The sequence below is a fragment of the Ischnura elegans genome, chromosome 11 (genome assembly GCF_921293095.1).
Source record: "Ischnura elegans chromosome 11, ioIscEleg1.1, whole genome shotgun sequence".
Classification (NCBI taxonomy): domain Eukaryota; kingdom Metazoa; phylum Arthropoda; class Insecta; order Odonata; family Coenagrionidae; genus Ischnura; species Ischnura elegans.
Genome location: NC_060256.1, coordinates 48,014,740 through 48,041,268, shown reverse-complemented (window position 1 = coordinate 48,041,268; position 26,529 = coordinate 48,014,740). Strand labels below are relative to the sequence as shown.

Sequence of the window (26,529 nt, the reverse complement as noted above, 5' to 3'; positions counted from 1 at the left end):
AATTGTTCTCAGCCTTGGGGATGGGCCTTGAGAATTTGCAAGAATTTTAATCTTAATCTGCAAGGCTGAGAATGGACCTTGAGAATTGGTGATGAGTTGGAGCCTGAACATTGGCTGAGTTCAAATTTCTTACCCAATGGCGAGACCAAGAAAATTTCATTCATAACATTTGCTGGTGTAATAAGTGTCAGATCATACAGAAGTACCTATCATTCAAGAGGAAGACCTATCTCCATGAGGTCATGCCTGAAACTAGCCAGACAATTAAAGTATGCACTGAAAATAAGAGCCAAATTTAATAAGATACATACTGGGTTATTTAAATTTAGAGGAAAGGCGTATCTTGGTACAGGTGTAGAGGTTGAAAATATGTGCCAATTTGGGTGAACTGCCTTTGCCTTAAACATGGTTAAAAATCTAATGTTTAAAATGTAACTTTACCTAATCAAAAATGACAATACATATGCCCATTCATAATAAGTAATGCAGAACAATTGGAAATTTACTATCAAATGCAGACAGTAAGATGGAAAATTTTATGAAGTTGCATGTTCAGAAATGACACTATTCTAGCTGTTAGAAACTAGATAAAAGTTAATGAAAACAGCAATTTAGTCCGAAGAAAATGTAAAAAAATGAGCATTTCACAGCTCATAAAATTTTAATAATATATATCTATACAAAAACTCTAAAATTAAGCTTAACGAATAACTCTTTCAAAAAAGGATCAGTTTCTCCTAATTCTTCTGGCACCTTTATTTTATTATTTTTTCTAATGTTCATTTTGCACTAATTATGTATAAAAAAGGAAAATGAATGAAAACTTAGAATTTTATAATTGCAAAAAAAACTTTTTTTCAAGTAATCCGAGTCTTTTTTTATTACGCCTTTCATATACGCTTTACGATAGAAGCAAGCATTGCGGGGGGGCCCCCTAAGCTTGGGGCCTTCGGCGATTGCCGACCAGCCAACATGCCTGGCATGCCCCCACTTATGCTGCTTATCTTTTTAAATAAAGTGACCCAGGTTTCAATAAATAATCATCATCATCAGGAGTAAATTATTGTTAATACATAATTTATAATTAATAATTTATGCCTGATGACAATGATTATTTATTGAAACTCTGGTCCCTTTAATTAAAAAAAAAGTAGTACATATAAGTAATGGTAATTCCACCAAGAAACATAAAAATGGAATACCACACAGTTGAAAATGAGTCAGTGAAGTTAGTACCCAAAATATTCATAGCAATTTTTATAATTAATAGCATCGTTGGTCTATACATTGCCACTTGTATGTTAGATATGAATGGGCCGATATAGAGGATGAAAAACAAACAGGGTGTATCCTTGTGAGGATTTTCTTATCTTAATTGCAAACTAATGAAAACCACACCTTGGTGTAGGGAGAGGGGAGGTAGAGGATTACCAAATACGTCCCTCACTCCCACTTCCTCTTCCTGCCCTTCAGCGGCTGTTTCAAAATTGAAACTTGACAAGACCAGTTTCACTCCCAGAATACATATGTAAAAGGAACCTCACAGCTCAAAAATCCACTCCCATGAGAGAGCCCAGACACAGCAGAGCACAGTCCAAAGGCCAAGAAGCTGCAGACCAAAAAAAGGACATTGGGAGGCTGAAGGAACTGTGGCTACTATGGCCCTGAGAAAAACTATCCTCCAGTTATTGTCCATGACAATATTCATCATTTACACCCCAAGTAAGTATGTATTGAAATGGAGGGTAGTTGGACTTTTCCACAAATACCTTCACGGAATTTCACTGACAAATCCAGGTGGAGTTTGGCCTTATATGCTATGCTAGCATTCCGAATGAATTCAACCGATTCTGGCATCATACAATGAAAGTTTGACATATTGAAATAAAAGGTACTTAATATGGAAAAAACCTACTAACTTATATTTCTATGCGTTGAACTTCCACTCTATAATTCCTGAATTGGTTGAATTTACCTCATGAAAGAAAAATTTTTGACTTTTTTCATAGTTAAAAGCATAGGCGGATTTGGGGGGTGGGCATGTGCCCACCCCACCCCCCCCCCCCCAGGCCCTAAACAAATGTACATGATTTTCAATATGGCTATTATTACGCTCGTTAAGTTTTGTGTACTACGTAGCCTAATTCATTTCATTTCATACTAATAAATTGATTTGATATTAAAATAAAGAGAATATTTCACACAGTAATTGTTGTGTGTTGTTTTTAATCTCAAAAATGAGAAGACCATTTGCCTATCAGACCCTTGTGCCCCCCCCCAGAAAAAATCCTGCATCTGCCCTTGGTTTAAAGGTATCAACTAATTAAGATTTATTTGGTGGCAATGGGGCAGAAGGGGATACAGAAAAAACTCAAAGGGGGGGGGGGGGGGTGGTAAAGATATCTTGAGCTACCTTCACTTTTGTTGTAATGACAAATAATTAAGTCACAAGCAAAGTTTAAGGCAGTTTTAATAAAACTGATAATATACATATACAAGACAATGCCATCATATGATATAAAAAAGTTGCAATAAGATAGTGCCCTTCATCAAAGAAAACAAAAGGCATTGATTGCGATTTGTTATCCTCCATTATAGTACTCATAATATACAAATTATTTGGTTTCAGAAATCCCAGTTTAGAAGAATGTTAATGGTCAATGTTAACCTCATTTGAAAAAGGCCAGATTGGTGCCCATGCAATGCCATTAAACGTGACATCACAGGAGCCTAGATGCTATACAAGTAGTCAGGAGATTTACGTTGTCTGAGATTACCAATGCATGCATAAGGCACAGAGCTCAGGGAAACATCTCTTAATAATCACTTATTAAAATTGCATACGGTGGGAAAGTTACCTTCGTTTGATAGGGTATTAATAATCCTAATTTAAGCCTAGTGCTACCTGCTAGTAGGTTGCTCTGCTACCAGCTAGCAGCCTGTATTGTAGTGATGGCTCATAGCCTTGCACCAAGGCAGCCTCACACAGAGGCAGCCAGAACCAGAATGACGTCACACGGGTTTTCCCCGGAATAATAATCTTTTGATTTAGGTAATAAAAAAATAGGAAACCACCCAATTGTGGTTCTGCTAAGTTAGGCAATGCGGGTGGCACCGCAAGGGGTTGGCACGTGCCCCCCATATGAATCCGCCACTGCAGTGGGGTAAAGTCCTTACCTACAAAACTGAGCATTGGAGAATCTAGTCCGGCCAGGTAGGTTGCCTCTATATAGGGAATGGATGTTTGTGGATAATATGCTCTCGACGGTGTGAGAGATTTCATTGTGTCCGACATTTCCAGTACCTCACATTCCTTGTCTTCAAAGAATGATGATGCCACAACTGAATGACCATCATCTTTCGGGAAAAACACTACATACTTTTTTCACTATGCAAAACATGAGAAGCACAAGCAACCTATTAGGTTCATACTTTTTCTTGAGGCCTCCTCGTGAGTGATCCCTTCCCTCATAGTGTGGGCATGCGAAGTCATCAATATGAAGCTAGAGGGTAGTTAGTTGGGGCAGTCAGTCTCAGATGGGTATATATGTCTCACAGGTGGGCCTGAACATGAGTATGGGCAACAAATGCAGACAGGTGGATACACGTGTAGTTAAAAATGATATCCTGTGTGTAGGTATAAATGCTATGCTTCATTGAACGATCTACGGTCATTTAACAGTTGAAAGAAAATAAATTCCCCAAGGTCGTACTCCTTGGTGGGCAAAAAAGGTAGGAAGGTGTGTGGGAAGTTAGAAGGATGACAGTGGGGTGAAACGCAACAATTTAAACTGAAACACAATAAAACAAACAATCGCTCCAGCTCACTCACTCACCTAGCAGATTTGCTAATGGGAACAAATTCCATGTAGGTCTCAATCACACACACTCCAGTTCACGAAGCTGGTCTACATTCTCATTTGAGGAGTCCTGCTTGGTAGGAGAAACACCGGATCCAGCTTCCTAAACCCAAGTGTGTGTGATTGAGACCTATGTAGAATTTGTTCCAATCGGCAAATCTGCTAGGTGAGTGAGTGATCTTGCGCAATTGTTTATTTTATTATTTTTCAGTTAAAATACTTATGTACCAACCCACTGTAATCCCTCTAACTTCCCAAAAAACCCCTGACCCTTCTTTCCCAGCAAAGAGTATGGATAATTTATTTTCTTTCAACATGCATAAATGCTTCCATGGTGTCAAATTTTCTATTAAATCATTATCTCTTCTTCTATAGCTTTCAGTAATACAGCTACCTCCACTGCTTCAATAAGTGACAAAGAGTTACAAATCCTCTCAGAAGACCTCCTGAAAAATGACATCAACAATGTAGCTGATTTAATAACAGTGAATTTACAGAGTCAAGTGCGACAGGGGAACAAGGACGATGCTGCTCCATCCAGGTGAGTGCCATGAGCTCATCTATCTCAAAATCATCCATTTATATGATTTGAAATTCTTCAAAAGAAAAAGCATTCCTCTTAATAAGGACTCAGCCAAGACCCATTGAATTCAAGCAAAGCACTTCAGATACTGCAGCTATTTAAGAGTCCTTTACCTCCTTGGATAATTTTCTATTTCAGATGGCTTAGTAAAACATATTTCTTGGTCCCCTAAAGCAAAAGAGTCGTGGGCATTTTCAGTGGGGGGCAGCAGGGGGAGGCTGCCCCTCCCCTCCCCCATCAGAGCAAAAGTAAATTTATTTCTAAATGAAAGTGATATTAGTGTAAAACATTTGTTTGAAATAAAAATTTTTCAAGCAAATAATTTTTAAAACTAATAAAGTGCTGTTATAATTTTCTTGAAATTTTGGTTTCCTTAACCTTTGCTTTGTTACAGCTTCGACACCCATGGCCCCCCTCTACTTTTGATCCTGGGTACGCCCTTGAATAGAGAAGGTACTTCCAGACACAGTACTTTTCACTCATTGTTATTAAAATCATAATCAAAGTCAATCATTATTTTGAACTATTAGGTACTTCATGTTGCATTATTTTGTCAATATGTCCCAGTACCCATTGATATTATACTTTCAAGACATTGCAGCAAAGTTTTGGGAGGACATTCAGAAGGTTGCACCAGGATGTTGTTGCAATGTCATAGGTTTACTGGAAAGCAGTTGGTCACCTCCAAATACCAGTACCATTTATAAAGCCGGGCAAATTTGGGGAAAATAGAAAAAGACATCAAATAAGAAATGATTTCTTAGCACTAGCATGGTGCAATATTTCAGATTATCTATGCTGTTGTAGGGCTAATTTCAAAGTTGATGCATTGCATGTGGGTTATCACATATCATTACAGGCTGCTGACAGTAAATCCAAAAGCCTGGGAAAAACAAACAATTGGATTGCTCCAGCTCCTCTTCGACAATTTCGATCCAGATGTAAAAGAGCCTGAAGAAGTTACTCCAATTGAACAATATGAAGTGGACAGATTCCTGGATGCCATTCTAAAAACTCCCATCATGGAAATAACACGCAATTTCCTAGCCACAAAAGGTAAGAAAAAAGTCATCCAAAAGTGGCATCACTTAAGTTTTATCAACATCTATTCAAATAATCAATTAGTATTTACAGTGCAACCTCGATAAAACGAGACCCCACGGTGCTCAAATAAACACTCGCTATAGCGAACTGTCGCTTTACCAGAGGTGGAGCAAATAATAGCCAATATACCTATTGCAAACAGTTACACAGGAATAGGAGTGGTGCGGCGACCGAGACATTTATATCCGATAAACGTAAGCATAAATCCAGATGAAAGATTCCACTGTACTTATAAAAAAAAAAAAAAAACTAGTTAAACTACTGTACGTGGTATAATAGCTGTGCAATTTTACTGGGAGTGAGTAGTGCTATTCATACGATTAAGCTGGCCAAGAAATATATCTACATATCAGTGGTGTCATGGTGCCGGAACACGCCGGAATGCCGTTCCGGCACTGGTAAACAAAAGACATAATCAAATCAAATTGTCAAATAACGCTTTTATCAATTTTGTTGCCTCATAATTTCTAATACATATATACATTCGGTACTGAAACAAAAAATTTGTAATAAAATGTAATTAATTACTTGTAATATAAAAACACACAGTAATATTTCACTTCTAAAGAAAGATTAAGGAAAGTGTGTTCCGGCACTGCTAATTTTTCCATGACGTCACTGCTACATATTGTAACGGTTTGAACCGCGAGAGCCGCCCGCTCGCCTCCCATCCGATATCTCCCCGAACATGTGATAGTTAATTCTCCACTTCCCCAAAATATAAAACTTACCGTTTCAGGGCTCCAAATCAAGTCCCCCAATTGAACGTGCCTGCACGCGCACTCACTTACAAAAGGATTGAAGGCACTTGTGGCAATAGCAAAAAATAGTAAATTCAATGAAATCCCTTTCACAACTGATTTTAATAAATGAAATAACATTGATTCAAAAGTTTACACAGAAACCAAAATATTCCCCAAACACAAATGATAAATCCCTTTCCAAAATACATCGGCGTCACCTCCAACATGAAATTTGAACATCTGTCTTCTCCTTCAAAATCACAATCTCACTCTATCAATGAATATTATTCAAAGATGATGATCCTTCCCAATAACAAAATACATCAATGCTCCTTGGCTAATGAACAACGTGAATAGTGTGAAGTCAGACTCACAAAAATTACGTGCAAGGCAATTATTAAATTATGCGTTAGTCAGTTCAAATGGCCACCCGTCTTGAATTAGGGCTCAATGAAACGCCAAGTAACTCCTAACATTCACAAATTTTGCTCAAGCTCCTCCACGCTAGCACTTAAGTCTTGCAGGGCCGTGACTAAGACCAGTCAACAGCGAATTCACTAGGGCCTTTTTATGGAGAGTTCACTAGAGATTTTCGGAGGGGGGAACAATCTGGATTCAAAGGACCTTTTAGGACTTTGGGAAATTCCAAGCTTACGTCCTTTTTTAGATGTCCACGCCTTGCCAGCTGTCCACGTGCATGCCACCTCCACTTGCCGTAGCCTTGCTGCCACCGCTTATCACTGCACACTCACGATTCGACTTCTTTCGTGACAGAGTGTAGGAGAGAGAGAGAGAGCGAAACCTCTCGTCTCTCCCTTATATAACCTTTTTCTTTCCCATAACCACCTCCGATGCACACCACTTTTTCCCAACCGAGAGGCGGGTTTTCAAATACGTTCCGGGAGAGAACCACAACGTCGCCTCTCCCGGAAATCCACTTCCACACTATTCCACTTCAATTCACATACATAAAAAATATATTCTACATTTAAAACAAAAAAAAATAAACCCTTCACACAGATTTTATGCCGAACTCTGTTCAAAAATGCCAAAAATGTGAGCGTGCGCGCAGACGTAACCCCAGCCACGATGTTTTAATCTGACGCGTCGGGCCGGCACCGGACCGTACCGCTACAATATCATATATGTAACATGGTTATTCCACATAAGTTAATTTGAAGAACTTGAATATTCTAGGAAAATCATTATTAATCCATAAATGTGTGCATTTATGAGTATAAAACTGAGATGCAAAACTATTTCAGGCCGGTACTGTTGCTTGAGTGTTTCCTTCGTCTGAAATAAAAGATGTGATACTTCTTTTCTCGAATAAAAATTCCACTTCCATATGCTACTACAATACAACTTGGTTGCATAGTCAATAATATCTTCCCTTATCCAAGCTAAATTTAATTTGGGCGTAATTATAGCAAATAGATTGACATCCAAACAGAGTATTTATGTAGCATATAATCATCAAATGCAAACACCCTGATGAAAAATATACATTTTGTTTGGTCACCTGAGTGATTTATCAGTGTTTGTATTTGATAATGATGTTCCGACATGAAAACTTGGGGTATTTAAATAAATTTATTTGGTATTATCGAGTTTTTGAAACTCAGTTACAATGATGTTCAAATTCCATGAAGTGTCTAAGTTACCATAATGTGCTTGACTCATTTTGACATGGAAGTGGAAACATACGCAAACCACAGTAGAGGGATTTTTTTGGTCAGTTAAATAGAAATATAGCTTTGAGGCATTTGAGTGATGGCGGCAGAGATCAGCATCGGTAATTGCTTAGGACTTACTCCTGGCATGGCGGTGGAGAGGGATAAGCCAACTATTGCATGATTTCGGTGGCCAATGAAGTTTTATTGCCAGCCCAAAAAGCTTATGAAACAAAATTGAATGCAATTAAATACACAACAGTAGGAATAGTTCTTGGGTTTCCCGCCTGGTATAGATTTGGGTCACAGGTCCCAAAGTTTTGATGACTAAGTCCGCCGTCTTCAGGGGTTGATGAGTTCAACCCCTGAAGACGATGGCGGACTTGGTCATCGAAACGTTGGGACCTGTCACCCAAATCCACATCCGGAGGGAAAACCGAGAACTATTCCTGCAGAGCATATGCCGGGGAAAACTTAAATTCTACACAACAGTAGTGAGAATTTCTTGACAAATTTATGTCTGAATGCAAAAATGGGGGTTGAGCTTCTACAGCCTCGGAACCGTAGAAAGGAAAATATGAACTCAAATGGTCATATATATAATAATAATAATAATAAAATGCCTTTATTAGGGCGAGGTTGAGACTAAAAAGTCCCCTCTTCCACCTAACCCCTCAATAACGTCAATGCAAGCATATTAAAAAATGGTAGACAAACGTTTACAATACAAAGAACATACAATATACACTGTTTGTGAAATGTCAAAAATATAAACAACGGCCATTTGAGAATTTTCCTTTCTACAATTTATGTCTGCCATTAATTTCATTTCTAGAAGAGACTACACCAATCATTGGTAAGGAGTATGTACGTATTATCTTCCAGGTTACGTGTCATATGATCTCAGGTCTTTCAAAGAATTCATGTACGAAATTTGGTTCCAAATGTATCCAAGAGGGAAGGGCAAGCCAAACTCAAGTGGTTTCGAGCATGTTTTCATCGGAGAATTGAAAGGGAGAGACATTGGTGGTTTCCACAACTGGGTTCGTTTTTACAATGAAGAGCAGCAGAACAGGGCAAATTACCTTGGCTTCATTGAAGATAAGGCAACAAACAGAGTGAGTACATAGATATAAATTTGTATTTCAAAATTTAGTAGCTTAATTTCACCATGTATCATGATAAAGCCCTTTAGTTTGAAATTCTTAATTTTTTTTAAATTCATTGCACTAAATCAAAGTAGTTTTATTAAAATAATGGATCATCATAATCAAAGGTGGACAGTACTGATTAAATTTTTTGGGGAGCATAGTAGCATAGTGGGAAGAGAGCTTGGCTTCTGATCGAGGGGTCACCGGTTCAAATCCTCGGTGAAGCCTTTGGACACCCCAAATCAAAACCTTCAGAGATCAAGGTAGCCCTGGGAAAGGAATTGGCCCACTACCCTGAATGTGTGAGGTTCACACACCTGTGGTCTAGTCCAAGGTGAGCTCCACCCTCACCTGAATTAACCAACCTTTGGGTTGAATCACTGATTGTGAGTGAGTGAGTGAATGCTATCAAAAAGTAGAGGCATAGAGACAGTTGGCAATGCTGTGATAGGTGTATAATTTAGTGTTTTGGCAATTTATCCTAGGGTCAGGGATGGCAATAGAAACTAAACGAGAGTCAAAACCACTAAAATTTCAATAGTCTCATTCCCGGGAGTAAAATGTAGAAATGAAACAAAATGGATTTAAAGCCGGGGAGCTAAACTCAGGGTCGAAACAAAATCAGAGTCAAAACTACTTCCGGTCGAAACTAAATTTAACCCGTCAGCACACAAAATTTTTTTAAATTCACAAATATTTCACTTTTATAAAATATGATACATATGAGCTCAACACAATGAACACAATCCAAACTGACTGAATAATAGAGGAAACCTTCTACTAAGTATGTGCAGGGGCGGATCCAGGATTTCTTTCTGGGAGGGGCACAAGCAAGGCCGTATCCAGGATTTTGTTCAGGGGGGGGGCACGAGGATACCTCGTCATACAAAACGAACGAAAAGATAATGGGACCGTATTAAAAATCTAGCATATTTTAAAGAGTCTGGGGGGGGGCACGTGCCCCCGTGCCCCCCCCCCCCCTGGATCCGCCTATGAGTATGTGCACCGATATGTATGCTAAAATTCACATATCAAATGCATTGCAGGAGTATTGGCTAGGCACTACATTGGGTGCCATATGGCACCCGTGGGCATTGATGGGTTAAAATTTGGGACGAAATGAAATGCAGATAATGTTTCGCAGCAAAGGGACCACGTGCTTCACCTTCGAACGGTTTAGTTTCGACCCACGCACCGAGTACAAAGAATGGCTGAATGAAGTAGAGGTTTGGCCTACCGCCATTAGATGCATGGGGCACTCATATTATTACCACTAACAGGAGAATGGTGAACACAAACAGACCATTCGATTTATAAACTCGATATTCAACCTCTCTACATTCTATCATGAAATGGGTCGAAACTATTCCCTCTTTCCCCCCTCGACTCAACTTCTGGGATCAAAACTTAAATATGAGCAGCGGAGTTTCGACTAATTTCATTTCGCTCCTGGGAGTAAAGTTTTGTCTGGGGTTGAAACTAAACTCCTTGGTGATTTTAATTTTGTGCAGGAACAAAACTATACCTAGGCCTCGTATTTTCGTTTCCCTCCGGGTTGAAACGCAACATTTTCGTTATGTTTCACTTGCCATCCCTGCCTAGGGTTTCGAATGCTTTAGATGGGGTTGATTCTATGACATTTTGTCATATTGCATCTAGTTCACCCCAAAAATTTGTATGAATTAGTCAGCCAGTGGTCGGAAGTGAGTTTTATGGGATTTGGATGTAAGTATTACAAGAGAAAGTGATCCGTCGGAAGCATTATAACTACAAGCCATTGATTAATTATTTAAATGCCACCTATTTTTAAAATACATGACTGATCACTTGCTCTTTTTCATTCACAGAGAGGAGGCATTATCAAGCTTACCTTCAAGTGGGACTCAAACTTCAAGCCAATCGGATCCATTTTTGTTGGCACAAGCCCTGAATTTGAAATGGCATTATACACAGTTTGTTTCCTGGCCAGACCTAATCGAACCTGCCCGATAAAACTGAATGGATTACCAGTTATAATTCAAACACATCAGCGTGAATACAATGGCAAGGTTTACATAGGAACCGCCTATCCAGCGAACTGAAAAGAGACACTCAAGGGACTCCAATGAGAAAACCATTAAATGTTTTGAAATCATTTAAGAAATATGATTTCCATAGAAAAACAATTTTCTCTATTGAAAAATTTATCTATTTTCACAGAATACTCATTAAAATTGAGAAATAATCCTTTCATATGATTTCATTAGTACTGTCATTTGCAATGATTCAGATAAAAATATGTTGGTTACCGTTAATAAATGTAGCAATAAACACTGAAAATAAATAGCTAAAATATATTTTTCCTCTCATCACCTAGAGTTTTTTAAATCCTTCATTATGCTATGTGAAGAATATAATTTTTGATCCTAAAATATATATTACATGCATAGATTAACTTAAAAGGTGTCAATCTAAATCTTTACACGTAAAAAGGTATGATGTACAGAAAAGGAAGCCCATACAATTATTGAACCAGAAATTACCACTAAAAGGACAAGGCTATGACCAGCAGGGGTGGAAAAGGTTTAAATGTTGAGACCTCCCAAAATATTTGGGGAGACACAGTAATAAGTGCACCCCTATCAGTAAAACTCCCAAAAACTTTTGCCTAACAATAAGTAGTCAAAACGGCAATGAAAAACCAAGCCAACTATTTATTTCCCTGAGGAGTATGGTGTTCAGGGTATTAAGAGTGGATTATATTTTTTAATATGAGGTTTTAGCAGCATTGGAGATAATTCCTTTGGATTTTCAAATAAATGGCCCCTCTGTTTTAACTTTCACAACTTGACCATAACAAAAATATGGTAGGTAAAACCACTTTGATCAGAGTATCATCAGATCATCACTTACAACGCAAAAAGGATTTCTTTCCAAAATTTTTTTAACATAAACTAGTGTTCATAATAAAACCCTAAGTTAACCATAGTTAAAGGAAGTAAGTATGCAGAGCCAGTAGGTCCTAATTTCCACTTGATCAAGGGTGCAATGTCCCTATAGCTGGGAACCACAGTCAGATTTCCGTTGTCTTCTGATGAATGTAAAACAGGTGGAAAAATGCATCACTGGCATGACTGAGTGAAATGGCATCCTGAGAAAGTATTTTAATAAACCTCCTATTTCAACTTTCTTTACCAATATTTCACAAATTGTAAAACTTCGAGATGAAAGAAAGTTAAGTCATAAAGTATGGGCATACCTCGGGATATTTTGCAGCATTTCATTTAGACCAGAATCTGAAATGGCCTGTAACAATATTCGGAAAATTCATTATGATTTAATTTGTACCAAAAAAGGAATAAAGTTGGAGTGGTAGCTAGAGAGTTAAGGCTTCACACTTTTCGGCCCCAGGTTCAAGTCCCGATGGAGTTAGAGATTTTTTCCACAAGTTGCTTGACCCCTGCCCGAGTGCTGTGTAGAGAACATTTCAATTGCAACTTCCCATCCATCGGTTGGAACGTTATGCCATGATAAATTTGGTGCCTGTCGCTAAAGGTAGTTTAATGCTAATGCTGCGTTTCCCTCCACCCTATCTTCTTTACCCTTCCCTCATGGTGCAAATGACCTCAGCTTACAGTCACCTACTCCAAATACCTTAGCATAAGAGGCAGTGGCCGATTTTGGGGGGTCACTACCCCCCAAATTTTATTGACAATTTTTAATTTTTATCAGTTAATAGTTTTTGTATCCTTGAAAAAGAGAAAATGAGTGTATATCAGTGGCGGCGCGTGCGTATACGCATGTTAGCAAGTGCACACCCAAAGTGGAATAAATTATAGAAGAAAACTATTCCTTTGCAACGCGAAGGATAAAAGTACTGCATATGCAAGAAACATGAGCCCCCGAACGCTACAGCTATCTCCTTTTCGAATTCACCGCTCTAAAAGTGTGCGATCCCGTGGCATCATGCCGGGAGCATTTTCGGTCTGTACGATCGCTTGAGGGTGCTCTGGCGGGACGAGGTATGTGCTGTTCAAAGGGGCGATGGGAGCAGACTCAAAACCATGCGAGTGCGCACGCGCATATATTTGGTGACTGACTAGCAGGTAATGTAGTGGTGTAGCCGCCACCTACAGTACCTGCGCCCAGAATCCTAGTCCGTCTACAGAGCCATCTGTATGGCCGTTTTCTACACTACTTCCTCATAGGGTGTAAGGAAAAGAGAATGAATTTCAACTACCGTCACTTGCAAAGGTGTGTTGAGAATAATTATTTCCATACATGCTAATATTATTTCTATTCATGCAATTTTAAGGGTTGAGTGTACCAGTGATATGTTTTGCTTGCTATGTATTCTATTACGACGAAATATGATGCTCATGGATTAGGATTAACATAATATAATTAAATCATCCTATATCTGTTCTAATGCACACCCTAGATAAATTACCACCAGCCGCCACTGGTGTATATGCAAATGCATGACTACAAGTCTCAAACGTGAGAGAAGTTTGAGTTGTACTTATCATAGAGCATACCTTTTTTAAAATTTTCCACCGTAGAACACCCTCTTTCCTAGGGGGGTATTCCATACTCTCCGGACCCAAGTCATGGCTCCCCCTCCACATTTGATGCTCCATCCGAAACTGATAACAGGGGCAAAAGCATCAGTTTAACTCAATATTTATGCATTATAAATTTTTTATCTAAGAAAAACAATATTTTTATCCAACATAAAGCAACATGACTTATTATCCAATAAAACAATTTTTCAGGCAAAGTAAATTAACAAAACTAATGATTTTTCAAGAAATTTTTTACCAAATTACAATTTCATAGCAGTGTAGTCAATTACTTCCCTTACAGATCAGCAGATCTTCCTGTGGGAGGTTTCCCCACAGCCCCAAAAGTTCTTCTCTAGTAGCGACTATCCAACATAAATTGGTGTAGGAGAGATACTAGCCCAGGAGCACCTATCCTCTGACATTCCGTTTTTTTATTTTGCTCTATTTCATGTCCACGCCACCGATTCACTTTTAATTGTTTTCAGGGGGGGATTTATGATTTTTTCTAGGGGGGCACAAGGTCCTGACAGGCAAACGATCTCGTCATAATTGAAATTAAAAAACAAGATATAACAATTACTGTATGAAATATTGTCTTAATTTTAATATCAAAGTTGTTAATACGAAATCAAATAATTGAGACTCCGTAATGAACAAAACAAAGCGAACGTAATGATAGCCGTATTAAAAATTTTGTCAATTATTTCAGCATCTGGGGGAAATGTGCCCCTGTGCCGCCCACCCCCCCCCCCCCAAAATCCGCCAATGATTGTTTTCATGTATAGTAGATGATCGATTATCCGAAAATCTAAACAATGGAATGATCTAAGCAGTGGAAGGTTTTCCCAAGTTTTTCAAAATCTCTATTTTTTTAAGTTTCATCATTGAAAATATCGAGAAAATATGGGGAAAATATCGCTATATAACCGTCTCAAACTCTGACAGTCTTCACGGCAATCCCGCGAGAGCTAGTAAACTAATTTCCCATTTTTTTCGCAAAATATTTCATCACATGACTTGGGATAAATAGACGTGGTGATTTCTCGCAACAGAATTCACGTCATCAACGTACGATGTCTATTCCTCGAACTTTCCGGACTTAATTAGGAGAATACGGAATAGGGTTGAATTTTATATATCGTGCACGCCAAAACATTGCTTGAACTCTATCCGAGGAGATATGCAGTTTTGAGAATAATGGTTGGTTTTTCTCATAACTTGACCCTTTACTCAACAATGCATCATTTCCGCTGACACTAATGCACGTTCCGAAAAAGATATTTTCAATGTTGCAGTGTTGCCTACATCCAGGTAACTGATCTATCCACCGGAAATACCGTTAGTCCGGAATGCGTCTGGTCCGAAGCATTCCGGATTAACGATCAACAGGATAAAATTTTTCGATAAATACACAGGAAAATTCAAACATGAATGAGGAAATAAAATCACAGAGAGTAACATCAACATCATTTATGCGGCGAATAAAATACACAGGTACTTGATTGGAAGACTGCCAGGCCTCTGGGCTGGCAGAATAAGAGGAGACTATACCCTTTCGATGAAAACCAAAGACGACTACCCATTAATTTCGGTATCAAGCAAACGAAATCAAATTTTTTTAACGAAATGTATGGTTTTCCTATGCACGCGAATTGGCAACAAATAACCAGGGTAGTCAACCCGCATACCACCCGTGAAGCAAATATCTGGCAGGATGCCTGTCCACCGTAGTTACACAATTGAAAGACACAGGACCGCCAACAAGGAGTATGTTAGAAGGAAGCTGCCCAATCAAGAAAATACTCAGGCATTCAGTTTATAATCCAACTATGTGAATGACGGGTGATATAACTTTAGGGAGCAGCAACCTAAATATAGCGGATATTACATGTAAAATAATTTAAGCGTGAGCAATAGGGTACGTAGCTGACAGAGGGTGCGCTCTGAAAGTGATGCAATTATTTTTAAAAATCAATTCATTGAACGGATTGACCCAAACACTAAATTCTTCAAATTCTTTGGCCCTGTATACATTATTTCCAGCGACTCTGCCATGACCGATACGCACCCTGGAAGGCTTCTTCGGGGACCTTTCGCAAGGTCTTCCTTACGGGTGATTGGATCTCTTCTATAGACAAAAATGGGTTAATTTCAAGGCTGCCTTAATCTGAGGGAACAGAATGAAGGCTGCTGGGTTGACTTCAGGATTATAGTAGGGTAGGGTCAGTGTTTGAACCTGGTGCTTGGCCAGGAACACGCGGACTCATAGCGCGATGTGGCAAGGCGCATTATTGAGATGGAGTAGCCAGGTAGCTTAGGTGTCTTTTTTCGTCCTGATGACCCTTTTTCAGAGCCTTTCCAGCCCATTCATGTAATCGGCAGCTTTTATAGTCTGTCAGTGAGGAAAAAAGACATGGAACTAAACTAAAAATCATTATTTTTCAAGCAAATAATTTAATAAACTAATTAAGCCCTGTCATAATTATCTTTAAATTTTGCTTTCATTAACATTTTCTGTGATAAAATGTTACAAATTGAACGCCGACGGCCTTCTCCTCCCCCCGCCCCCTAGTTTTGATCCTGGGTACGCCCGTGGTTGGATACGGAGATATTTTTAGAGCCTGATATTATTTCTAATTGTTCAAGTGCATCCTATATTGGGCCTTTTGATATAGTAGGTATCTAGAATTCACGTAATGCCATGGAAGAAGATACTTCTAAGTAATATCTTATGAAGGCACGGGGCAGCGAAACGTGAAGGGAAAAATATTTTTTTTTTAAACGTTGAAGACTAGAAAATTGTAAGGCACATCAAATTTCACCAGAAATAGCTAAAAACGGCCGATTCATCGTTGTAAAAGTCATTGGAATAAACAAGTTTTTATTTTAAGAATACTTCACGTCAATATTTCATCAAGTTTCCAAGACGAGCACGTTGCGCCGTTGCACTTTTTCATAGCTGTTCCGACCGCGCCCAGCGACTTCCTTGTTTACTAACTCGAAGTGGGCGACTCAGCTAATCAATTTTGAGTACGCAATTCTGTTAATTGTAAGCAACTTTCAACTCACGAATTGATACCTATCTAAGTTAGCAGTGAACTTCCCGTTAAAAAAATGCAAGATTACTGTTTTCGGAGTCGACTTCTGGCACATAGTTTAAATTTTCACGGCAACGCTCTATCAACTCGATGATTGACATTACTGACACGATGATTGGATTCAAATCTTGCCAAAAAAACTTATCTATAACGCAAGCAAGGCAGCTCAACAATAATGACTTAATTGGGCTCTACTGTCGTAGGCATAACGCACACAATAAATAGATATATTTACTTATAGATAGATTAATTCATACAATATTCTGTTTAATATCGCAATATTTAGAAGCTAAAATAGACGCAAATCTGTATATGTTGTCTATGGAATAAAATATTTTCACTCGCGTGAAAACTTAAAAAAAAAACTCTAGCGAAACGAGCGAAGACGAATTTGAGCTAGATATTTACCGATCAATGCATTTCAATACTCACAATTAAACGCTTTAAGAGTTGAATTTGATACTATTCATATCATGGAGAGGAAGCTCTAGATGGTGCAAGGGGTCTTGAGAAAAGGTTGCCTTACTTCACTTGAAGAGCAATGATGACTCCTTAGGAAAGAGACGAGCAGATGATTGCCAAATACGTAGTTTTAAAGTTAACTTCCTGTTCAGCGACTGATAAAAAATTGACCAAAAAATAACATTTTCAATAACAAGATGCAAACATAGATGGTATAAATAAGAGAAACCGATGGTGTCGAATCGCCACTACGAAGTTGGAAACCAGATACAACAGAAGTTGGTCGGAAGATCAAGGCGACAATAGAAGGAAAGCATCTGGGAAGCTGAGATAAGTACATAACCATGGGGCTGGAAAAGATATCCGTTTGGATAATATCCATGACGATACTCGTCATGTATCATACAAGTAAGATCAATTTTTTTTCCTTGATTTAGATGATAGGTAAAAGTCATAAATTCCTCAATGAATGCGGTTGCATTTTTGTAAGCGAACCTCAAAGATTCCTCTCAGTGTTAACAAGGTTGGTCCGAGAAACGATCAACAATACGCCATTTACATGAAATTTTCAAAAAAACTTGACCCCTGTTTTTTGTGAACTCCGTAAAACTCAAACGCAAACTGCAGTGTTCTACAATTTCATGAAAATAATCATGTGTTTTTGCACTCCATTAACTTCTACCGACCTATTGCAAAAAAATTAGGAAGCACGTTGTTTCAGCATCGGCAAAAAAGATATTTACGAACTTTTTAAACGCGTTTGGGGTCAATAAATTTTGAAGAGGTAAGCGACACTTTTCCCAACTGCATAAGTGGATTTATAAATGAACATTTTTTGCAATGGTCCACTGCTGCACACCGGCTAATAACTGTAGTGATTTGAAATTGAATTGGGTGCGCTAGAAGCTAGAGGAAATGTATTGGAATACTTCGGGTTCGATCTGGGGAGCTACTGTCGGCGTCTAGATGATATGCCTCTATACTTTGCAAAATTATGTCTGAGCTTGTTCACATGTTAAAATAATAACTAATACGTCATCTTAAAGAAAATTTTATTCTTATAATTCTAATGTATTTTTTGTTTTATAAAAAAAAATTAAAAAATGTAGAGACACCAGCGCAATAAATACTCCGCTCACCGCAAAATTAGCCGTTTTGTCAACTTCATGAACAGTTGGTAGCCAACTTCATGAAGCTTCGGTTGAGTTACAAAGTTCATTAAGTTGACAAAACGGTTAATTTACGGTTCGCGGAGGCATTATAGCACTGGTGTGTCTACATTTTTGAATTTTTCTAAAAACAAATATAAATCAGAATTAAGAATAAAATTTTCTTTAAAATGATGTACTATTCATTATTTTAGCATGCGCACAAGCCTAGATATAAATTTGCAAAGTACAGCGGCATATCGTTTTCACGCCGACTGCAGTACTAGTAGCTGTCACCACTGGAGTATTTAATCCTTGGGAGTATTTCATCCTTGCTGGCATGCCGCCTTCAACTCATACGTGAAATGCGTATTGCATATGAGAAATATTTATTGGTAGATTTCGCGGAGTCCACCCTGGGCCTAAGTTTAGTTTTTTCCACGAATATTTTCAGATGAAGATCATTCGTTTGGATTCCTTTTTTTGCCCTCCGAGTGGACCCATTTCTTCCCAGAAAATGTTTTGCTGGCGGTTGTGAAGATATTTGGGTTCGCTGCTGCCAGGGACTGTCTGGGGTGGTTGGAGGCCCTCTGCAGGGGCTCATATTGGGACCCTTATTACCGGAGGATTGGGGATCCTCCCCCGGTATATATTAAGGAAATTGCATGCTCGGAAATGTATTTTGATGTTATTCTGGCTCTAAAAAAAAACTATATATAAATTGGTAAAAAAATAGCAATTCCGTATGAAAAACTACTATGAAAAGTGAGATTTTGCAGCTAAAAATTTACTGTGGTTCTAATATCTAATTAGTGAATTTCTGCTAATCAAAAAAACTAAAACCTCTTGAAATAACCTCTACGAATAACCCTTTCAAAAAGCATCAGGTTCTCTTATTTCATCTTCTGACGCCTATATTTTATTCACGGGGAACTTCATCCTTGGTGTAATTAACTTTGCATCTGTGCACATGGCTGTGTACAAAGTACATAACTTGTTTCATGCAGAGCCGTGACCGAAGTGGTCACTATGGCTGAATTACTTCAAAATAGAGTGAAATTCATTTTAGATTCATTCTATGTTATGATATTTCCACTAGTTATGAATCAATAATATGTAACAGATTAAAAAACACCGGTGGCTTCATGTGAAATATCTACTAACCCACCATGGCTGCCAACGTGTTAAGCCTGGGTAGGGGATTACATCTCATAAAATTTCCAATTATGTTTATCAATTGAAATTTGAAATACCTCCATTTTTTAGCTTTCACAGGCACAGCTGAGTTCTCCAAAGTAAGTGACCAAGAACTACAAGCCCTTTCAGAAGATCTTCTGAAAAATGACATCAACAATTGTGCTGATTTGATCACAGTGAATCTACAAGGTCAGGTGAAACAGGGGAACAAACAGGACAGTGCTCCATTTAGGTTAGTATGCTAAGACTTTGAGATCCCAGATCTATAAATTGTTCGACCAAGAATTACCCGAATAATGGAGCCATCTGCTCTTTTTTCCTGATTTATAGGCTTCTCACAGTGAACCCAAAGGCTTTGGAAAAACCGACTATACAAAAACTTAGGCCCCTCTTTGACAATTATAATCCAGATGTTAGAGATCCTGAGGACATCACCACTCAGGAAGAATATGAGGAAAGCAGCTTTCTGGATGCCATTTTCGATACTCCAATCATGGCAAAAACGCATAATTTCTTGGCTAAGAAGGGTAAGAAATGTGACAGTGTTAACGGGTATCTACCAAGCTTTTTCCTACTCTACTAAAAAATTATCAAAGACAACTGAAAATGACGCCTCGGTAGCTTAACTGGCTAAAGCACTCGACCAGAAATCGGGGGATCCGAGTTCGAATCCTGGTCAAGGCGGATGATTTTTTCTCTGTGGATCTTTCGCACGATTGTGCATTGCGGGTGACTCCCTTATAAGTTATCACCGTGGCTAGTCCCGGTATGCTTTAAACTACAACTGAAAAATTAAAATGTACATCAACTCTTGGGCTACAAACTAAAATTAAGAAAGGCTTTTAAAATTGCACCATATACCCAACAAAATGATACATAAACAATGAGAATAAGTATCCAAGATGAACGTTGCATAGTTAATTTGTTGCAACAGTACCTATTGGGTTAATGATTTAATTTTTAAAAAATAGAAGACATTTTTCTCCTGATTAGTAAGGCTCCTGATAGCATAGCTCTAGTCTATCCCTGTTATATTGATGAGAGAAATGATCTCCAAACAATCACCTGTCAGCCCATCCCAGTTTTGCAAAGTACATAACCACATCACAAATTGGAAGTCATTCATATTTCTGTTTCAGAATTCAAACAGGTTTAATTTAATACCTAATTTGAATTCTTGAGACGCAATCTAAATTTACACACAGGAAAAATAATTTGCCTTGACTTTCATTCAAATCCAGATTGGAATTAAGATACAAGTCTGATTTAAAAGCTGCTAAAGATATCTGAGAGGTTGGCTTGTAGTTTTCCATGTTATTCTGAATGGATCTCTCTATCTCATGGGTTTCCACCGTATTGGTTACCAGAGGTTGACAACAGTTTTTCCTGGACTCCACTAGGCGTCTTCTAGTCCAATTACCAAACTTGGCATTTTTGCTGCATTCAATTGCCCTCATTCTCTCACTGCACCTGGGCATGACATAAAATTTTAAGAGTAAAAGAGCAAACCTAGACACAACATAAAATTTGATGCAGCCAAAATCATTGCCAAGGAAAGATATTATTCCAGGCAGATAAAGGAGTCAATTGAGATCACCAAACTCCAAGAAACTTCAACAGGGAAGACAAGATACCATCTAACTAATGCTTGGAAGATAGTGCTCCAGACACTGGCCTATCACAGTGCAGCAACAAGAGAATGAGGGCTATATAAGCCCAGCCAAATGCCGATATCTGCACTTCGACCTGAAAATGCTTGGAGGAATCCCAGCGAAATATCATCAACCTCTGACATCCAACGCAGCAAAAACCCAAAATATGGAGAGATCAGATGATCTGACATTTTTCATATCACTTAAAATACAATAATGATGTAAAATAAGACTTTCTTAAAATTTCCACACTTCTAAATAATTTCATTGCAACTTAAATGACATCCAAGAAAGCTTTTTGGGTAAGATTCACTCATGAAGCCATGGAAATCTAAGTAACCCCTGAGTAAAATATTTTTGTCAGCAATAAGTTGACTGTGGATTCGTGTTGAAATACAGTTAGAGGGTGTAGTCCAGTGGCCGGGGTAAGGGATGGGCACCCTGTTGAGCTGGGTCCCAAATCTGAGGGACGAAAATACCAGGGTAACTCGACCCCAAAAAAGAGCTCCCTGCAGAGAGGTTAAAAATATTCTCATGCTACTATTATCCTGGAAAGAGTTTTCCAATTGTAGGAACTGGCAAGAAAGGGTTAAATAAGCTCCAGTAAATGATGGCATATAGTTTCAAGAAATCTTGGTTAAACCCCATTTCCAAGAATTTCACAATAGGTTCTGATAAAAAGTTTGAAATTACCACACACATCAATTAAAAGCGAGAAATTACTTTCCAGGTTATGTGTCAAGTGACCTGGACACATTCAAAGAGGAGTTTTACAACGTTTGGTTCGGCATGTACCAAAAAAAGGCGAGTGAACCAAATTCTTGTGGTTTCGAGCATGTTTTCGTGGGAGAGCTGAAAGGCACTGAGGTTGGTGGTTTCCACAACTGGGTGCGCTTCTACTTGGAAGAGCAACAGGGTACTGCAAATTACCTTGGCTTCATTGAAGAAAAGGCTAAGGGAACGGTGAGTGTTTTTCTGAACATCCAAAGAAAATTTCATGATGAATATTGTCATTTCACTTGGGCTACCACCTTGGCATGGTTGAAAGGCTTGCACGTTCCAGTGACACCTAGAGCTGCACTGGGGGATTAATTCTGAATTAATCTTGGTAGGGTCACCCTTACCAGATAAGTCGAGGGGTATGAGCCAAACGAATGATTGTCCATGTGATGGTGTCACGTAAAAAACACTGTTGGAATGGAAGTGGAAAACCCTACAAATTATCTCTAAACTGAAAAAAATGGAGTAAAAAAAAATGAACCTCAGAAACTCATAGAACGGGACCCATCCGCAAAGGGCGGGTGTTCATTGCAAGGTCGTTGGGATCGTCAACATGCGAAACCCTTGTAGAAGAGGGAAGTAGATGAAGGAAGGGAAGACTGCCAAAATGTTTCTCAAGTACTGCACTGAAACTCAGCGTAATTCGTAGAATACTTTAATGATAATAATTATGTAATCAGGTGTTTCATCCATCAAAATAATTCAAAGGAACACGACACTTAGTGGATGTTTTCCATGTTTACTGGGCCTGGTGAATGTATAGAAATAATTTCCTAAATATCTATGTGAAAAGTAAAGGGAAACGGTTTCTGAAGTGTTCCGGAGCATGTCTATCGTGTGTTAATACCTTTACACTCAAGACTGCTAATTTCAAGTTTAAGTAAATATGTATGAGGAGGTTTCATTCAAAATAACAATATTATGAGGGGGTGTTAACATTCACCAGATATAACAATTAAATCTGAAGTATTAATGATGAAATATATCATCAGAGAAAAAAGCGATCCTGCATTCCCTGGGCAAATATGTACAGATAATATTTTTCGTAATGGGGTATGCTAATGTTCAGAATATAACTTTACCAAATCAAACGTTATGATGCATTTATTCATTATGAATAATGAATAACAACTGAAAACAACCTAACGAATACGTATTGTACGCTTTAAAATTGTTTCGGTTGGCTCGCCTATATGACGAGAATCTTCGTCATCCGTCAGGAATGTTCGGGAAAAAAATGATGAGAATTCTCACCATCGGTACGCAACGTGTTAGGAGATGGGCTCGGAGGGCCATATCACTGTTAGGTAAAGTTAATTAATTTTAAATACCCACCCATGATATTTTATATTTAAAATAAATTTAGATTAAAACTAAGGAAGTATAATAGCCTGGTAGTGGTACGAGAAGTAAATACATACAATTCATATGAAACTTTGTGGCCACAGGGGAGTAGTCAATTTCAAGCATGGGGAGAGAGTATTTCAAAGAAGCACCATGGTGCTTTTACAAAAAAACCTCATGCAAACATATACCCCAGCAAAAAGATTTGCACCAAGAGTATTAATATTTTAGTGTAGAATCCTTTGAGTTATGTATAGCGTGTCAAGAGGTGTATCTACCCAGTAGGATGTACAATGGCAGAAGTTGTACGACATGACTTAACAGACTGTAATGAGAAAACGATGCAAAAGACATGTAGGATACAACCAGAAGTAGCACTACGGGCCTTGGGAACATGAGATGCACCCAAGGTTCTTAGGCTGAATTTGCGTATTTTTCTCCCAGCCATATTAATCTAAGTTTAAATTATATTGTGGAAGTAGCAAGGAAAACAGTGTTTTGAGAGTTACAGGAAGGAAGTGTGGACAGGGAAATAACTCGCACACCTTCCCATTTCATCACTTAATTAGGACATTATAGCCTCTGAATACACGAATTTATCTTTTTTTAAATCTTAACATTATTGTTTTCATAAATCGGCATTCAATTTAAAATTCGGCTTATAGTGTTCGATAGAGGGTAACTTCAAGAACTCACTGCGGTAAGCAGTTACGCCCGCGGAAAGGCTAGAATTTGAAATGGCGCTGGAAGTTGGGTCTACAGTGACGTCAAGCCAATGGGAGCCTGAGTCGCGAACGAGGCAACCTTTACTCTAAGAATCTTGAGATGCACTTACACACTCACTTTGGCTGCAATCCATGCAGGAGTATGGAAATGCATACCAGAAAGACAAACATACATCCTTTTTTTATACATATACATAGATAGATAGACAAAAGATATTAAAAACCCAAAATACACACCTATTGCTCCAATATAATTTACCTGTTAACAACACAAAGATGTTTTTAACTTATTTAAACTTTTGATGTTTTTGATTTCATTGCACTTAAATGAACAGGTTTTGCACTTTTTTGGACAAATTAGGTACCTACCATTTAAGTTGGGGGGCCAGACTCCCACTGCACCCCCCCCCCCTAAATTCTGCTCATCGACTGCTGAATTGAATACATAATATACTGCTCTAAATCTAATCCCAGCTCTTCTCAATTTACAAGGAGGATATTTTCTCAAGATTACCTTCAAGTGGAATCAGAATTACAAAGCTATTGGATCCATTTTCATGGGTGCTAGCCCTGAATTGGAAATGGCTCTCTATACTATCTGCTTTTACACCAAACCCGGTGGAGTCTGTAGGCTAAAACTGGGAGGTAACAATGTTTCCATTCAAACTTATCAACATGAATATGCTGGAAGCATTTATGTGGCAACTGCATATCCAGCTAATTGAGAGAAAGGCTTAGGTATCACTCACATGATAAACGCCTGCAGTTGAAATTTTATAACTTACATAAAGGTCCTGATGCCTGCTATACAAATATTGAAAAATGCAGTAATGAAGAATAAATCATATTTTTTTATAAAAATTGTATGATTATTTCTTCTATGCAATTACCTCCTATTGACAGTGGTTTAATAATGTAAACTTTAATTTCCATTAAAGTTTATTTTCAAGAACAACTAAATATTTAAGGCAACCGTAAACCAAGTGTTACTTGATATGATTTGGTATTATTTTTGTGTTTGAGTTGGTATCACTTACCAAAGCACAATTCGATACCTACTAATTACAATTACAGTGGATGATTTGATGTGTCATTAGATGACTGTAAGAATTATAATGACGCAAGACCTTTTAAAAATATGTCAAAACATTTCAAGTACCACTCCGGGTTTACGATACTTGCTGTCTGCTTTGAAAATATCTTTGTACAATCTTTGCAAAAAGTCAAAATACCCAAGTTTGATTAAGTGTTGTGCCTCAGTAACTACTTAATCAGCTAGCATGAAATATATTGAAAATAAAAAGAACTTAATTTCTACATTTCCTCAATATTAAAGTGCAATTCTACCGTTTGCCGTACAATCTACAGGGTTTCTATAAAAAAACTCAAAATTTCTAATTTTTTTGCACCACCCTGTACAATTTCCATCAATTTTTGTATGTATCATGATTTTTATGATTTATATGAAAAAATTAAAAAGGTAGAGGTTGTAGTATTCAATCCCACTTTCCACATGTCCCACCTGCCAACCAAAATCACTGAAATGGGTCAGATCACAGTGCCAGACAATTTAAGTTGGAAAAATACAAGGTGTTGTACATATTAACATAATGTAAACAAAAATTACATAATTTTTATTTTTATTATATCAAACATATTTGTGCCTTGAATGCATAAAGCAAACATCATGTCCGACCGTTTTTGTGGAGACCACATACACAAGGGCATACCCATAGGATCAAAACTAGGGGGGGGGGGAAGCCATGATTGTTCGAACTTGATCAAGTTGTAGGTAAGATTTAAGCATGGAAAAGGTGAAATAAATCAATATTTTAAGGAAACTGTTACAGCTCTTTATTAGCTTTTAAAATTATTTGCTTGAAAAAATATTATTTTTCTTAAAGACATTAGCGATTTTTGCTTTTGGGGGGATTGGGGGGTGGCAGCTGCCCCCTCACTGGGTACGCCCATGCACGTACATTGATCTCAAATGCCCAATACTCCAAGTAATTAAAAAGGGAATTACATGTACACAAACAAATAAATATGTTATCATGTTAGAGAAAGAGAGAATTACCTATTATTGAAGAGTTATAGATATAAACTTGTAAATAAAAATTCGAGACGGCTAATATTTATGAGCGAAAAACAAGAAGATAAAACGAATTTTATGCGAACATTATTACCAAAGTTTTACCGAAAAATCAGGCACCCCAAATTTTACCGGAAAATCAACCTCAAGGTCGGTCAGTCCTCCAACAAGATAAAAATCGAGGAAATTCGAGAAGAACGAGGGTGAAATATTTATGCCTGGTTTAATACTTCAAAATCATCAAAAGACACTAAGAAGGCTCACCTGGCATATGAGGTCTTCATATATGACTTTTTCTTTCCTCCTTACGGACCCGTAGAAGTGATAATTGGAAGCACCAATTCAAATTTCCCTCTTGCGCATTGCTGCATTC

The 26,529-nt window shown here is 38.0% G+C and overlaps 2 protein-coding genes and 1 long non-coding RNA gene across 3 annotated transcripts; 2 read left to right on the top strand and 1 right to left on the bottom strand.

Annotated features, from left to right (window-relative positions):
* The first annotated feature begins 80 nt into the window (after positions 1-80).
* On the top strand, positions 81-11,450 carry LOC124167944 (endoribonuclease CG2145-like). Its single transcript, XM_046546012.1, has 6 exons — positions 81-269; positions 1,474-1,722; positions 4,236-4,401; positions 5,303-5,499; positions 8,849-9,081; positions 10,962-11,450. Exons 2-6 carry the CDS (start codon positions 1,659-1,661, stop codon positions 11,193-11,195), a joined length of 894 nt encoding a protein of 297 aa, XP_046401968.1. The 5' UTR covers positions 81-269; positions 1,474-1,658; the 3' UTR covers positions 11,196-11,450.
* Positions 11,451-17,469: 6,019 nt separating this feature from the next.
* LOC124167761 (endoribonuclease CG2145-like) lies at positions 17,470-25,381 on the top strand. Its single transcript, XM_046545775.1, has 5 exons — positions 17,470-17,626; positions 19,633-19,795; positions 19,894-20,090; positions 21,946-22,178; positions 24,556-25,381. Exons 1-5 carry the CDS (start codon positions 17,563-17,565, stop codon positions 24,787-24,789), a joined length of 891 nt encoding a protein of 296 aa, XP_046401731.1. The 5' UTR covers positions 17,470-17,562; the 3' UTR covers positions 24,790-25,381.
* Positions 20,529-26,501, bottom strand: LOC124167762. The gene is made up of 2 exons (XR_006866756.1): positions 26,421-26,501; positions 20,529-21,033 (listed from the first exon to the last, which is right to left on the bottom strand). It is a non-coding gene; the product is annotated as an uncharacterized LOC124167762 (long non-coding RNA).
* Positions 26,502-26,529: the final 28 nt, after the last annotated feature.